Source organism: Nyctereutes procyonoides, unplaced genomic scaffold (assembly GCF_905146905.1).
Source record: "Nyctereutes procyonoides isolate TBG_1078 unplaced genomic scaffold, NYPRO_anot_genome, whole genome shotgun sequence".
Classification (NCBI taxonomy): domain Eukaryota; kingdom Metazoa; phylum Chordata; class Mammalia; order Carnivora; family Canidae; genus Nyctereutes; species Nyctereutes procyonoides.
In genome coordinates this window covers 14,187,662-14,203,955 of record NW_026575120.1, presented here as the reverse complement: position 1 = coordinate 14,203,955, position 16,294 = coordinate 14,187,662, and the positions used below count along the sequence as shown (strand labels likewise).

At 42.2% G+C, this 16,294-nt stretch overlaps 2 protein-coding genes across 4 annotated transcripts in view; one reads left to right on the top strand and one right to left on the bottom strand.

Annotated features, from left to right (window-relative positions):
- Positions 1-1,469, bottom strand: part of BAG4 (BAG cochaperone 4) — a 32,568-nt gene extending 31,099 nt beyond the window's left edge. The window contains exon 1 of one of the 3 annotated variants that reach the window (XM_055335127.1): positions 896-1,469. In XM_055335127.1, coding sequence (XP_055191102.1) covers positions 896-1,165 — 270 coding nt within the window. In that variant the 5' untranslated portion in view covers positions 1,166-1,469. The remainder of the gene's footprint in view (positions 1-895) is intronic. The other 2 variants (XM_055335126.1, XM_055335125.1) reach the window with 2 other exon arrangements.
- A 93-nt stretch (positions 1,470-1,562) lies between these two features.
- Positions 1,563-12,971, top strand: LSM1 (LSM1 homolog, mRNA degradation associated). Its single transcript, XM_055335129.1, has 4 exons — positions 1,563-1,770; positions 6,994-7,062; positions 8,449-8,564; positions 12,465-12,971. Exons 1-4 carry the CDS (start codon positions 1,725-1,727, stop codon positions 12,633-12,635), a joined length of 402 nt encoding a protein of 133 aa, XP_055191104.1. The 5' UTR covers positions 1,563-1,724; the 3' UTR covers positions 12,636-12,971.
- The last annotated feature ends 3,323 nt before the right edge of the window (positions 12,972-16,294 follow it).

Below are 16,294 nucleotides of genomic sequence, written 5' to 3'. Positions count from 1 at the left end.
TGAGTGTAGTTCCCAGGGAAGGAGATTGGCGGTGCCACCCTTACTGCCCAGTTGCGCACTGCCTCTACTACTGCTTGCTGCAAAACAAACACTGAAGCTATTCTCACTTTTCAGCTTCTTTCCTAAAAGCCAAACTCCTCTCCAGACTCCTTGCAGTTAGTAAAAACAGGCACTAATAATGTAGGTCCTTCCTAAAAAACCAAGTGGCAATAAAGTGAACCTTCAAAAACCCAAGGAGACCTCTACTGCCCAAGTGAGTTAACCTCTCAGGGGCCAACTATTAAATCATAAAATAGAGAGGTTGTAATGGCATTCACGTCGCAACCGCAACGTAACTTAACAATCCAAGTAAAGGTGCTTTCCAACACTGATTACTGGTGAGTTAACCCCGGACAAAGCGTTAGGGGCAAAGGTCTAAATGCCCGATCCCTCCTCCTCCTGCAGGGTTCTTTCCCGTCGGGAGGGGTTGCTGAGTGGCAGCGGGGGCTGCAGCCACCTCCCTTCTCGGGGAGAGCCGGCCATACGAGCCACGCAGGATAAATTGTTAGAGCTCCAAAAGCTTTCCAGCCCAACATCAACCCAAGGCGAGGGACTCCGCACCTTGCTACTCGGCTTATCAAGTCAGCGGAGGATCTTTCTTTTCTACTTCTTTTTTTTTTTTTTAAATGGTAGCAGACACATTTATTATGGTCGAAGAAGAAAAGGAGACGCAGAGAACACAAGCATATCCCTCCAGCCACAAACCCCGTCTGTCTCTCCAACGCACCCCCCATAAGGAAAATAAACATGAAACCCAATCCATTACGAACTCCAGAGGCTTATCAACCCCGGCGGCCCTCACCCTCCAAAGACTCCCCTTATCGAAACCCCCTGGGACAGACGGCCCGAAGCTTACCTGGTGGTTTCCTCCAGCTCGACCGCTCTCTGACCAGGCGCCTGCAGAGGCGTAGTAGCCATCCCCTCCTCCGCCTTCTCCCGGCCAGGTGGTCTCAGCAGGGCCGCCCCCGCGCACCCGCCAGGAAATGGGAGGCTGCGGAGGTTCAGGGCGAGGAGGATACGAGGGCGGAGGCGGGTGCATGGGCACGTCTCCCCCGCCGGGCCCGTAGTAGCGGCCATAGGAAGGACCGTCGCTGGGGCCGTAGCCCGAGCGCCTCAAGGCCGACATGGGCTCTAATGCCCCGCAGCGCTTCCCGCCCCCCACGGCCAGCCCATGGCGCAGGCGCCCGCCGACGAGAGGAACTGGAGAGCAGAGAAAGGGGTCGGCCGACAACAGCCAATCCTGGCTCGGGCCCGCCCCTTCGGCGGCGAGTCCCGAGAGTCGTGGGACGGAGGTCCGTGCCTCGGGGGAGGCGGGGGGCGGCTGTCTGAGAAGCTGGAGATGAGCTGCAGCCCTGCGTTTCTTAAAAGGGAGAATACGTTTTCCTTACCGTCTAGTCAATCCAGCTTCCTCTTCCCCTTTTACCAGGGGCGGGGAATGGGTGTCCCGGGACCGCGCCCCAGTCCCGCCTCTTCCGGAGGACGGGCACGTGATACCGGAAGTGGGTGGGAATAATATGGAGGCGTTTCCGGCAGGCCCCGGCTTCTGAAAGCCGGGGCGGACGTGCTGCTCCTGGTCCGGGTTCCTGTCCCGGTCCCGCCGAGGCGGCGACTGCGGTCAGAAGGAAGGAGGTGTTGGACGCACTGGCCCGCCGCCGCTATACTCTGCAGCCTTATCTCAGCTCAAAATGAACTATATGCCCGGTACCGCCAGCCTCATAGAGGACATCGACAGTGAGTAGCTCATCTCCTCTGGGTGAAGTCGGGTGAGATCCTTCCTCCTGGGCGGACACCTCTTCAGGGGGAGCTCGTAGAAGGAGTCGGGGGCGGGGGAGTGTTTTTAGCACGCTTCTGGCTGTTCGGCGTTGACATCCTCCACGTGAGTGAAGAGCCTCAGGCACTCCATTTGTCCACCTCCTAGCCGCCTGCCCCTCTCCGGCGTCTCGCAGCCTCCACCAGCCCGTGGGCCGATAAGCCACAAGCTGTAGAATTCACTCCTGCTTTGGAGGGACGCGGCTGCCAAGACCCGGACGCCAGAGTTGCCCCTCCCCACGTCCACTCTTTCCCACCTGCAATATATCGAAGTACCAGCTTGGTACTGGTAGACGAATGAGAGTAGAGAAAGGATTCGTTAAGAAACGAACGTTTTAAAAGATAGCAGCGGTTGGACTTAATTGGCAGTAAACACAGGTTTTATGCTGTGTAGCCATTTGCAATATCCTTTTACCGTCAGGTTCTTCAGCACTTTCAGACAAAGGTATTGACTTTTCTGGAAAGGCTGAATCACTTCAAACTTATTTTTCTGTTCGACGGTTTTCTCTTACTTGTACTAAAAAGACCTCCCTTCTCTCCCCATCGTTGTTCTAAAGAAGAGTTCGGTCCTGCGCAAAAGAAAGACTCCTCTCTTTCCTTTTCTAAGCTCTCATCTGTGAATTACTCCTCAAGCAACATTTTCTAATCCTTTAAAATCCTGTGGTCCGTCTCATTAACTTATAATTGCTGCAAAAATGGTTTACACAGTTCCAAACAAGTTACAACAATCACGGTTATTATGTATGCAAATTTAAGAAGTGAGTCCCTGGGGCGCCTGCCTGCCTCTGTCAGTAGAGCTGGTGACTCTTGGTCTCAGAGTTGTGAGGTCAGCCCCACTTTGGGTTACTTAGAGAGTACTTCAAAATACAATTTTTTAAGAAATCATAAAATGTGAGTCTGTGATCATACTCTCTTCATTGTCTGAAATCATTCTTTAAGTCCAAATTAGTGGGGCGCCTGGATGGCTCAATCCGTTAGGTGTTTGCCTTCGGCTCAGGTTATGATCCCAGAGTTCTGGGATCCAGCCCCACATGGGGCTCTCTGCTCAGCGGAGCCTGCTGCTCCTCTCCCTCTGCCTGCTGTTCCCCCCTGCTTGTGCTCTCTTTCTCAGTTAAATAAATAAATAAAATATTTAAAAACAAATCAGTAAATAAATCCAAATTAGTGATTTTGCTATTGAAAGAAAACGTAGTGTGAATTGGACTGTATTTGTATATAAATAACAATTGCACAAATCCATCTGTAATGTGTAATGAAAAATTCAATTTTAGTTGTCTGTGGATGCCCTTTTGCCCCCACCTCTCATTTTATTTTATTTATTTTTTTTAAAGATTTTATTTATTTATTCATAGAAACAGAGAATGAGAGGCAGAGACACAGGCAGAGGGAGAAGCAGGCTCCATGCAGAGAGCCTGACGTGGGACTTGATCCAGGGTCTCCAGGATCACGCCCTGGGCTGCAGGCGGCCCTAAACTGCTGCGCCACCGGGGCTGCCCACCTCTCATTTTATATATGAGAATTATATGAGGCCCCTAATAAATCCTGCTGTTCTACTAAAAATAATTTTTGTTCTCAAACCCTCTAACGCCTTCTTTGTAGATTCCAAGCCCCCTCCTTTATTGAAAAGTTTGAAACCATTCCTTATGTACCCTTCGCTGTCCCCCCAACCACACACAATTTCCTCCTCTCTCCTCAGTCTTTCTGCATATGCACCCATCCTCTCATCTGAGTAGGAGGTATTCCTTTTCAGTCTGTGGTCTTTTATTATTCTTTCTTCCCCTATTTCTTCCATTAATGCCCTTTTTCTCTCGTATCTTCTCTCTCTCCCTGGATCCTTCCATTCATATATATTCTTATTCTTATCTGTCCATCTCATACTTTTTTTTTCCACTTGTGTCTCCTCATCAAACTCCCATCCCTTTTTCATATCTTTACCCCTTAACATTTTTTTAAACATTTTATTTAAAATTTTTTTTATTTATTCCTGAGAGAGAGAGAGGCAGAGACACAGGCAGAGGGAGAAGCAGGCTCCATGCAGGGAGCCTTACATGGGACTCGATCCCAGGACCCCAGGATCACACCCTGGGCCTAAGGCAGGTGCTAAACCGCTGAGCCACCCAGGGATCCCCCCTACCCCTTAACATTTTGAATCCTCTCCATTTTGATTCTACTTCCTGACCACCTTCAGTAGACCACCTCCATTATACCTGCAATCTGATTTTTGTTATCATCATACTGAAGCTGCATTCTTAAAAGGCCAAAATCTGATGCATTCTTCTGGGTTCTACCCTCTCCTCTGTAATATTGTGATACTAATACCACTGGGTTCTTAATTTTGTTTGTTTGTTTGTTTTCTCCAGCACTGGTACTTGCTAATTTTCTCACCCCTCCAACTCTTAACTGTTCCCTAAAATAGGTGGCCCCTTAGGTTCTATCTTTGGTCTGCCTCTTTGTTTGTTTGTTTTTGTTTTTTAAGATTTGTTTACTTATTTTAGGGGGTGGGAAGAGGGAGAGAGAAGCCCAAGCAGACTCCCCTCTGAGCATGAAACTCAGTCCCAGGAACCTGAGATCATGACCTGAGCTGAATTCAAGAGCCAGCTGCTCAACCAACTGAACCACCCAGGTGCCTCATGCTTTTTTCTTTAAATCTCTAGGAGAGCTCCTGGACTTTTATAATTGTATCACCTCTTTGTAGACCTATCAGAAATTGCTCTAATTCTGACCTCTTTGACATTCTAGTCTTATATTTCCAACTCCCTGTTGACATTTCTATGTAGATGCCCTGATTAGCACTTTAGAATCACAAATAACAGTCTTTCACTTTATTTTTTTTTACTTTTTATTTTTTTATTTATGATAGTCACACAGAGAGAGAGAGAGAGGCAGAGACACAGGCAGAGGGAGAAGCAGGCTCCATGCACCGGGAGCCCGACGTGGGATTCGATCCCGGGTCTCCAGGATCGCGCCCTGGGCCAAAGGCAGGCGCTAAACCGCTGCGCCACCCAGGGATCCCCAGTCTTTCACTTTAATCTTTTACTGCCAACTTTTGATAAATGATCTGTTCTGTCATGACTCAAAATTCCTACATCTTGTGGCGCCTAGATGGCACAGTCAGTTAAGCATCTGACTTGGTTTCAGCTCAGGTCGTGATCTCAGGATCAAGAGGTGGAGCCCCGCCGAGCTTTGGGGTCTCCTTAGAGTCTGCTTAGAGTTTCTCTCCCCCTCTCCCTCTGCCCTTCCCTCCCACATTTGTGCACCTGAGGGCTCTCTCTTCCTCCCTCCCTCCCTATCTCTCAAATAAATAAATCTTTTAAAAAATTCCTGCATCTTCTTAACTCATTTCTTCAGCACCCCCACATACAATAATACTCTACCTTTACAAATTCCCATCACTTAAAACCAAACAGTATTGGGGTGTGTAGCTGGCTCAGTCAGTTAAACCAAGACTCTTGGTTTCAATTCAGGTCATGATCTCAGTGTCCTGGGATCAAGCCTCACATTGGGCTCTGCATTCAGTATGGAGTCTGATCGAGTATTCTCTCTCCTCCTCTGCTCCTTCCCTCTGTGAGCACTTACATGCATGCACTCTCTCAAAGATACGTAAATATTTAAAAAACAAAAACAGGGCAGCCCGGGTGGCTCAGCGGTTTAGCACCGCCTTCAGCCCGGGATGTGATCCTGGAGACCTGGGATCGAGTCCCACGTTGGGCACCTTGCATGGAGTCTGCTTCTCCTTCTGCCTGTGTCTCTGCCTCTCTCTCTCATGAATAAATAAATGAAAAATCTTTAAAAAACAAAACAAAACAGAACTACACAGTCTTAATTCTGTTGCCTTTTCCTTCTCATTGGCCTTGGTATAGGTTTTTGCCTCATGTCTCACATTCTGCTTAACCTTTTCTGTCAGTTCATACTTTAGTGTTTTCTTGTGAAGTATAATCCAAACTGAACCTGCTTCTGGTACTTTTTGGACTTTATATCCTTTGACTTCCCTTTATATCCCACATTTTTAGCCAAACGTATGGATACATACAGGCCTTTTCCCCCCTGCTTCCTAAATTGCAGATTCCCCTTTCTCTCTCTTTCCCTGTCATTCATCGCAGAGGCCAAAAGTGATCTTTCAAGGCTCAATTCAGATACCTCCTCTAACTAGCTAGTTTCTCTTAATCTCATATAATTAAGATTTGCTTTCTTATGGAACTTAATTATAACCCAAAGAAGACTACAAATTCCTTCAGGGAAGAATCACTGTCTTAATGAAAAAAAAAAAAAAAAAAAAGAATCACTGTCTTATTTCTCTGTTATGCTTCTAGAAAGTACTTTATGCACATCATTAAAGAAAAAAGATGCAGTTAACTGCATCATTAAAGATGATTGATGAATAAATTTGGCCATTCTAGTGACTGGCTCATTGTCATTCCTCAGTGCAGCTCAAAGTCTCTCTTAGAAGTTTTCCCTAGCCACTCTCTTTTCTGTAGCTACTTCCCCTCTCTCTTCATCATACTATCCTGCTATCTTGTGTATTATTCCATTGTATTAATCACAGTGGGTCTTTTTATTTTTTACTTGTTTGTCTTCCTTCACCAGGAATATATGTTGATAAGGTTGGTGACTTTGAGTCGTCTTCTCTACGGTATATCTAAGCCCCAGACCAGTGGTTGGCTCTGAAAAAATATTATTAAATTTTTGCTCATGCTCATTTTACCTGTCTGAGGCATTGTTTTTATTCAAAACCTTCCCTGATTCCAAAATGTGAAATAGAAGCTCTTCTAAGTTGAGAGGAAAATAATTCTAGTATTAAGACCATAAAGGTCTAGATAGACCTCCTCAATCCTTGGATATAGAAACTGACATGACACTGGGAGGATTTAACTGCCAACATTAACATCTAGAGCTGGGAGGCTGGCTTCCAGTCATCTCACCCAGTCCTTTGCCCACTCTGCCACATGACTCTGATCCTTTTCACCAGGAATCTTGTCATTTCAACCCCAGGATCCCTTGGTCCTTCCACTAATTTCCCAATTAATTCTGCCTTAAATACATTGGGAGAAGTGGTAGAGCTTAAACTATTAACTTTTTTTTATTAATCCTGTAAACTCGCTGAAGCTAACAGTTCTCATTTTTAAAGATCTTTTTTCCTCTCCCCAGAAAAGCACTTGGTCCTGCTTCGAGATGGAAGGACGCTTATAGGTTTTTTAAGAAGCATTGATCAATTTGGTATGTACTAGTATTAGACTTATACTCTGAATAATAAGAGCTGCTTTTGTATGTTTGTGTTATTAAATGTTGACATTAATCCTGCAACTTTTTCAAGTGTCTGGCATAATGGAATACTGTTTTTGAGTCATTATGTCCTTTTTTTTCTAAACTACGATCAGGTGATTCAAAAGTTAGTATTTACAAGCTTGTATTTCTTTTTTGTTTTTTGTTTTTGTTTTTGTTTCAAGCTTGTATTTCTAAAACTGGTTTTCACTAGAACATAGGATTACAATGTTTTGGACTGTTTTTTATTTTCCCCAGTAGAGGGAGCCAAACGATAGAAATAAACTCAGGCCACTGAAAAAGCTGCTCATTTGTACATTGGCTTGGGTGCGACTATTCTTCAGAGCAGTTCCTGCACTGAAGGTAATCCCCCTTGTCCAATGAAAATTGTATAGAAAGCATTTCCTGAACTTTTTGGGGGTCCCAACTTTAAGCTCAAGATTTTCACTTGAGAGATACAGCAGACCCAAAAGAGTCTCAGTCTTTGTTTTGCATCTTGCATTTTTCTAAAGAGATCTATATTTGCTTCTGTTTCAAGGAGCTTCTCAGTTCATATCAACATTCGTTGGACATTTCCTAATGGATTTGGGCATAAGGAAAAGCAACATAATTGAAACAGGAATTACAGAAGATAGCAGAGATATTTGCTTTTCTTCAAATGAGACAAATATCAATTTAAAAATAATAATAATTATTCTTAACAGACTGGGGTTCTGAATCTTTTGTCAAATTCATCAAAAAACCTTGGGGGAAAAGTAGCAAATACTGACTTTATTCTCACATTACCAGGTACTGTTATCTCACAAAGTGAAAAGAGGTTTTTGTGTATCATAATCCATGGATACCTGCACTGGGTTAAATGAATCCTAAGTACTGAAACAAAGTTAAATCTTTGGTAAATCACCATATACACAAACCTACACAACAAAGGAAAACTTGTTTTTTTGTCTAAAAACGAATTTTGACCTCTCCAGTTGTTTAGGCTTTAGATTCTTCCAAGTATCCCGGTTATTTATATTTTCTTATAATCACATCAATAGTCACAATCTCACTGATGTAAAGGAATTTAATTCTTGTAACTGGTCCCCACCATCATTCATGTTAATGCAACATAATACCCAATACTCTCTCAGTTTCCAGCGGTTTAGGAGTCTCCTAAGTGGTGTGTCTTAATGAAACAGAAGAAGACTATTCAAAATTTTAGCTTTTCCCGGAATTAGAAAGTTTGGAGATCATGTTTAGCAAAATCTTTTCTACTCAAAATAACTGATTATTGGAGTAACAGACCTTTACCCAATAATTTAAACTAAATATCTTTATTTCTTCCCTATACACTTATAGCTAATTTAGTGCTACATCAGACTGTGGAGCGTATTCATGTGGGCAAAAAATACGGTGATATTCCTCGAGGGATTTTTGTGGTCAGAGGAGAAAATGTGGTCCTACTAGGAGAAATAGTAAGTGAAAATTGTTAAGCTGCTGTGGGTCTTCATAATTATGCTAGCTAGGTTTCTTTTTCTTTTCAAGAAGGAAAAAGTATGTTTTCCACATTGCATCCAGCTTCTAGCAGAAACTAGCACATTAGTTCAGGAGAGCTACAGACGTAAAAGGAAAACTAGAGAGAATAATTAACTTTGTTTCAGTGCCACTTGGCATTTTAAAGATTTTGATCCCATTAGCAACAAAGTATTGTTGATTTTACCTGATATAAAAATGCCATACTGTAAAAACATGTTCATTAATGTTATTTCTGCTATCTCTTAACAGCAGAAAATTTAAAAACTTAATACCTAACAAGAGGTGAATAATTAATAAAGTATGATTTATGTGCATTGGAATTTTTTTTTTAAGATTTTATTTATTTACTCATGAGAGAGACAGAGACAGAGACAGAGGCAGAGACAGAGACACAGGCAGAGGGAGAAGCAGGCTCCCTGTAGGGAGCCGGCCAGGAATCATGCCCTGGGCCAAAGGCAGACGCTCAATTGGAATGTTTTGCAGTCATTTAAACAATTGGTTACAAGTAGATTTTCATGACCTAGAGCTACTGAGCAATGCTTGAGGGAAAGACACATTGCATATACATTGTGATGTTCCTGTCTTTTAAAGGGGGGAAGGGGAAAGAAAGAAGGGGCCTATAGGAAAAGCCTCTCTGTTAACTCCTGAGAATGGAGCTCAGCCTCCGTTGGATCATAGCTCACAACCAAAGAGGATACCTCTATACCTATGCCAGGAAGACCAGTTGGCAGGTGAAAAGTTAAGTCTTCTAAAATGTTGTTCCTGTAGGTCTGTGTGTGTGTATGGGTATGTACATGTACATACCCATACATATACACTTGTCTATATGTAGGCTTATATAAATACATACAAAAGTATTAGAAAACTTATATAGCTAATAGATGTACTCAGACTTGGTGAGGTTTTTGGCTTTTTAAGTTTTTATTTTAATTCCAATTAACATACAGTAGTTTTTTGATTTTTTTTTATAAAGATTTTATTTTTAAGTAATTTCTATACCCAGTATGGGGCTTGAACTCACAACCCCAAGATCAAGAGGTACATGCTCCTCCAAATGAGTCACCCAGGTGCCCCAGCATACAGTATTATTTTAGTTTCAGATGTCCAATACGGTGGTTCTCAGACATTTTTAAAAGAAGATAAAACTTGATTATCATATTTTACATAAAATATTTACTAAAAAAAATACAAAAAAAAAAAAAAAACAAGAAAAATACCTAGTTTAAAACCTTTGGCTTTGCTTTGATTATTGGGTTTGCCAGGAAAATTAAACTAAAAAACTTTGGCATTTAACATTTTCAGTAGTTTCTCAATACCTAACCACATCTTATATCTGGTTTACAGAAGTCTTTGAAGTGAGGTGGTTTGGTCTGTAGAGATTTTTAACAATAAGCTGCCTGGAAAAGTAAGGAGATAATCTATGCCAGGCTCAGGTTGGCTCAGAGACTTCAAGTTGAAAACAGTTAGCTAGAGGTGACTAATCAATAGTGTTAATAGCAATATTGTTAAGTCCTGCTATGAAATGTAGAAAATAAGTTTTTCTAATTTTGAAAGTGTTTTTGTGATTGATAATTTTGGTTCAGTAGATCATTTTTCGCATGTTTCAGCTGTAGGAATTGTCATCTCGTTGTAACATGTAGAGGTTGAAATACAGCACCGTGAGGTGTGGGGAGTTGGCAGTAGTAAAGGACTACAAAGTAAAGTGCTCTTCTGCCAGTATATAAAGAAGGGCTAACCCATCTCTGGACAGTAGGAGTATGGGTGATTTTTTTTTTTCTTTTGTTTATACTTTTCTCAATTTTTAAAGAGGAAACATGACTTGCTATCAGGAAAAAAAGATTTAAGTTAAAATATTTACACATACTCTGCTTCAGTTTTTTTTAGTTGTAGACACCACAAATGCTTTGTGTGCCAGTTGCATTGGCACAAATGTGCCCCTGTGTAGATGTATATGTATGTGAGGAGAGGGAGGGAACTTGAATTTGTTCGTGAAGATTCGTTGTTTCCTGGGAGTTCCTTTGTGGAGAAAGTACTCTTGAATGGTAATGGTTTGGATGCTGCAGAATTTTACAGTGGTACGGCTATAAGCCTTGTGGTTCAGAATGGTTACACAGCTGTAGGAACCAATCAATAGTCAGTGTGAAGAAATTAAGTACCCACCCGAGAGAAACTCATACCCAGAAACCATTTAGAGTCTGTAAACATCTGTTGTTTAGGAAGTCCCTAGATTCTGCCTCAAGGATGATGATGCACACAGCCTTAAGTAATAAAACTGATTGTTGGAAATTGGCATCATCATAACCACATGAACAACTCAATGAATAACATACTGAAAAGTCCAAGAGGCAGTATACCATGCCAAGAACATTGTCTTCCCTTCAGCTGCTACACATGGGTTGTTAGGGCTGGTTATACTTAATAAGATACATTTTGCCCAGGGCAGCTAACATTCGAGCCAAGGCAGGGCTTGCTTATATAATTTGTGTGGCTTTCATTCTAATCTCTCTGGTGAAGATCTTCCACCTGATGTCACTGCCTGTGGGTTCTGAGGCCTTGGCAACACATGTGGTGTTAGTACCCAGCAGTAGGGTGGACTGTCCTGAGGGTTTGTGTGTTGATGCCTTCCCAGAATTTTAAGACTGAAAATCATAGAAAAAAGATAAGAAATAAGAATATCCCATATATATATAGTCTTTCCATGTTACAGAAACACAGAATAATGCCTGTATGTTCATTTTAAGGAGAATAAGTTGACTCTATGGATAGTGAGATGCTTTTATAGCAAGGTTCTGCAGCATAAGATTAGTTACCAAATATTTGTATGGTGTTCAAACATAAAAATATTAAGCATAGGAGCACCTGGGTGGCTTAGTTGGTTGAACATCCAACTCTTGATCTCAGCTCAGGTCTTGATATCAGCCCCATGCTGGGCTCTGTGCCGGATGTGGAGCCTACTTTAAAAAAAAATTAAGTGTCTTATGCCAGAGTAAGTGAAAAAATTACAATTAATAGCTTTGTGGGGTTTCAAGTCAATATATACATGGAAAAATAGAAAGCTATTCACCAAAATATTGTTTCATACTAGAATTATGGGTAATTTTCTGCTTGTCCGTTTTCTAAATTTCATACAGTACACGTGTGTTTTTAAAATAACAGGAAAAAATGACTTTTTTAAAAACAAAAATACTGTAATTAAAACAGTGGAGAAATAAATATATTAGAGTGAAACTAGTTTAGTGACCTAACCGGTCTACTAAGGTTTTCTGTAGATTTGTTGCCATAGAGGGGGAAAGAATCTTGCTTTATGATTTAAAGCCTCCTGGTTAATGGAACAGAGGGGCAGTTTATTCTCTTTGGGTGAGGGGTGCTTCTTTGAATCACTGTTCTCTACCTTCTTAGTGAGCCAAAACCCCCAGGCATTAAGCTGACTTTGATCATGTAAAAATACAAAACTTACTTAAAGCCATCTTGCCCTCAGTAACTTCTCTTTTGGATCCTTTGGGGTTGGGGAGACAGCTATTCATGCATATATATGAATATGTAATTTTTTTTAAGAAAAGCAGTCTTTGAGTATTGTAGGACTGCAGGTAACTTAAAGCTCTGTGATACACACTGATAGCGATCCCTACCACCACATTCATATAAGTATGTATTTTGTAGTAGTGTGGCCATCCATTTCTCTAGGAAGCTTCTCTGTCCCCCAGAAAAGGATATTTCAGCCATGTAACAATTATGATAAATAACCCAAGCCTGACATAGGAATCCATTTGCCTAATGGTCTGTAATGTTTTCTATTCTTGGTTGTCAGTTGAAGTTTTTCAACCCTGCTTATTTTGTAGGACTTGGAAAAGGAGAGTGACACACCCCTCCAGCAAGTGTCTATTGAAGAAATCCTAGAAGAACAAAGGGTAGAACAGCAGACCAAGCTGGAAGCTGAGAAGCTGAAAGTTCAAGCTCTGAAGGATCGGGGTCTCTCCATTCCTCGGGCAGATACCCTTGATGAGTATTAATCATTTGCTCAGAGGCTGTTGCTTCTGGGGAGCAAGGCTGTCACTGAATGAAAGTGACATTCTGATCACCTCACTCATTTGACTAGAGACTGTAGAGTATTGAAAAGTCCTCTTTGAGTTCTTTCACATGAACAAGATGAAATCACCTTCCCCCCCTTTTTAATGACAAAAATCATTGTTTAAAAAAAAAAAAAAACAGAGGCAAGGATCCTTTGACACATCATTTTGATCACTGTGGAGCTGGCAACCCTGCTTTATGTTGCCTTTCTTGTCTCAAATTAGTGTTCACAGGAGACATTCTCCGTTTACTTGTAAATAAAATAATCTGAAAACTCATGTTATTTCCTAAGTTGAGTTGCCTCCAATGAATAGATAAAATTAAGTTTCTGCTCTCAAAGGTATAAGCTGTCCACACTGGGATTTCTCCCTTCAGCGACAATTCCAATTTGCTAGTTGCTTATGAAGGAGTATTTTCATCCTAAATATCTTGCAGGTCTTCCCCTCTCCCCTTTTCATATTTTTGTCTAATAAGAAAAACACCTTTTCTTGAAGTGTGGAGGAGCTCAAGGGCTTGAGGAGGCTTGAGGAAGGAGCTTTCAGTGAAGTTTTACAGTTAACTGATGGTATCAGAAGCCTCGGTTTTGAGAAACAGCATTACAACCATACTTGCTGTTACTGCTTCACCAACAGCCAGTCCAAACTGCGTTCCCATGAGACCCAGCACTTTACTAAGGTGACTTTTTCTCCAAATCTTCTGTTAATTTGGTTAGATTTTCTGGTTCTTGGGATTGTGTCTTGAGCCTCTTGTGCTGTCATCATAAAGGAGCAGAAACTAAGTGGTGTTTCAGGGACTGGTAATCTAGGTTATTTTTGGCTGATGACCTAGGAAGATGGTATGATGTTGACTGCCCGGATGTATAACATACCGATTTCAAGAGTGCAGGGTAGTGTTGGGCAGTGTACCAAACGAGGAGTTCAGACACGTCAGACACGTCAGGAGAGACACTGTTCTCTCTCAGTTCCCCTCTCTGACTCTTGGGTTTTATTTTGTTGTGTTGTGTTTTTTTTTTTTTTTTTTTTAAGATTTTATTTAACAGAGGGATCCCTGGGTGGCTCAGCAGTTTGGCACCTGCCTTTGGCCCAGGGCACGATCCTGGAGTCCCAGGATCGAGTCCTGCATCAGGCTCCCGGCATGGAACCTGCTTCTCCCTCTGCCTGTGTCTCTGCCTCTCTCTCTCTCTCTCTCTCTCTCTCTCTCTCTCTCTCTCTCTCTCTGTCTACCATGAACAAATAAATAAATAAAATTTTTTAAGATTTATTTAAGAGAGAAAGAAATAATGAATGGCGGGGAAGAGCAGAGGCAGAGAGAGCAAGGAGCCTGATGGGGGGCTTGATCCCAGGACCTGGAGATCATGACCCAAGCCAAAGACAGATATTTAGCCGACTGAGCCACCCAAGCACCTCTCTCAGTTTTTTTAACTGTAGAATTACAGTTAATTCAGTTACAATTAATTCAATTAATTGAATTCAATTACAGTTAATTCAGAATTACACTTAATAAAGAATAATTTTCTTTTTATGGCATGTTGACCAAAGACATCCTTTTCCTTTTCATAAGATACTTAAATCCACTTCTTCCACTCCTGTGTCTGAATTACTGATAGTATTAAGTGTACTTAATGTTTTGTCAGGTGTTTTTAAAATTACCCCCAAATACCTATCAACCATTTGACTGCTGAGCTATTCATCATTGGGTTGGTTTTAAAGTAGATAATTTGTAAAGAAACTGTTGCATGTAATGATGCATCTAGTTCTTGCCTCTAATCTTAAAGTTTAATACCCAGAATTTGTTATTAACACACCAGAAAGGGACAAGGCCCAGCACCAACCTTTGACAAGCATGTGTCACTTTAACTACGAGAAGATACTGAGAGTCCAACAGAAGTACATTTTTTTTCCCCAAGCACCACTGTTTCCGAACCTCTGACACCTTTAAGAAATCTGGATTCACTATAGTTATCTTCTTATTTTCAATCTCCTTCAAACGATTCCAAAGGCAGTAACAAGAGTTATGGCTTATGAGCAAAAAGGACATTATATCCTCAATAGAATTTCTTGGCCTTAGCAGGTTTTGATCATTGCTTCCTGACCTTAGTCACACAGGCAGCAGCTAAGAATTATACTGAAAGGATGAAACTGGACTACCTGCTTCCTTCTTCAGTCTCCAGGCTGCTCAGTACAATGGTTGCCCTCTGCTCTGCCTGGCCCAACCTTTTTTGCAGATACTGAAAGCTGGTGCTTTTTCTCCTGGACCATTGCTGGCACACTCTTCTATTAGATTTCAGACTCCACCTCAGTTCATACTTTATTATCTTTAATAATTTCTTCAGGGACACCTGGGTGGTTCAGCTGGTTAAGCATCTGCCTTCAGCTTGGGTGATGATACCCAAGTCCAGAGATTGAGCCCCACATGGGGCTCTCTGCTCAGCAAGGAGTCTACTTTTCCCTCTCCTCTGCAGCTCCCCCTGCTAGTGAGCTCTCTCTTTATCTCTCTTTCTGCCTCTCAAATAAATAAGTAAAATCTTTTTTTTTTTAATGTTTATTTATTTATGATAGTCACATAGAATGAGAGAGAGAGAGAGGCAGAGACACAGGCAGAGGGAGAAGCAGGCTCCATGCACCGGGAGCCCGACGTGGGATTCGATCCCGGGTCTCCAGGATCGCGCCCTGGGCCAAAGGCAGGCGCTAAACCGCTGCACCACCCAGGGATCCCCTAAGTAAAATCTTAAAAACAAAGTTTCTTCCAATAGGGTTTCCCATGACACTGCTTTTTAGGAAAACCAATAAGGATGATCTACCAAAGCCCCTTTCCTGTCCATCTTTAATCTGATAAAATTGAGTTCAAAAGCATATCTCTCTCTCTCTTAGCTGTTCTTTTTCCCTTTCCTTGGCTCTTGATCTTATGTTACATGCTCCTAGCTTGTTTAAACCACAGCCTTGAGGCACCTGGGTGGCTCAGTCAGTTGAGTGTCTGCCTAGAGTCTTGGGATCCCACATTAGGCTCCCTGCTTAGCAGGGAGTCTGCTTCTCCCTCTGCCCCCCACCCCGCTCCTCTCTCTCTCTCTCTCCCCCCCACCAAATAAATAAATAAATAAAATCTTTTAAAAATTAAATAAAATCACAATCTTCCCCCAGCTCTGATAAGCTAACAGGCCCTGGCCCTGGATACTTAGTAGAGCCAAATAGTCTCACACTGTCCAGTGTACAAGGTTTTTCAGGGAAGCCATATCAGGCTGAATCCCAGAGGTATTGCACAGAGTTGAAGGTGGCTGGAAAGTGGTCTTGTTTTGCTCCCAAAAGTAGAGGCTGGCAGGCTCAGGCAGACGCACTGGGCAACCTGTAGTCTCGGAGCCATACAGGAGATTCATGGCAGCACTGCACAGCTCCAGAGCCAATCCCAGGAATTGTACTGGGCAAGAAAATACTAGAAGGGAGATAGTTAACAGTTCCATACCCCTATTCTCCTCCCAAGCAAGTTATACATACGTACCTATCTGTGGGTTATCTGTCACCTTTCAAAAGGCATGCTACAAGATGAGCTCTATCCCACTTTTCCTGTTAGGAGCCAGGATTCCCTGTGAGGTACAAAGAAGGCATCC

Excerpts from the sequence above, each read along its gene's own strand:
- LSM1 (XM_055335129.1), top strand. The coding sequence starts at position 1,725 with ATGAACTATATGCCCGGTACCGCCAGCCTCATAGAGGACATCGACA. Across the intron at positions 1,771-6,993 it reads CCTCATAGAGGACATCGACA|AAAAGCACTTGGTCCTGCTT; the intron begins GTGAGTAGCTCA and ends TCCTCTCCCCAG. Across the intron at positions 7,063-8,448 it reads AAGAAGCATTGATCAATTTG|CTAATTTAGTGCTACATCAG; the intron begins GTATGTACTAGT and ends ATACACTTATAG.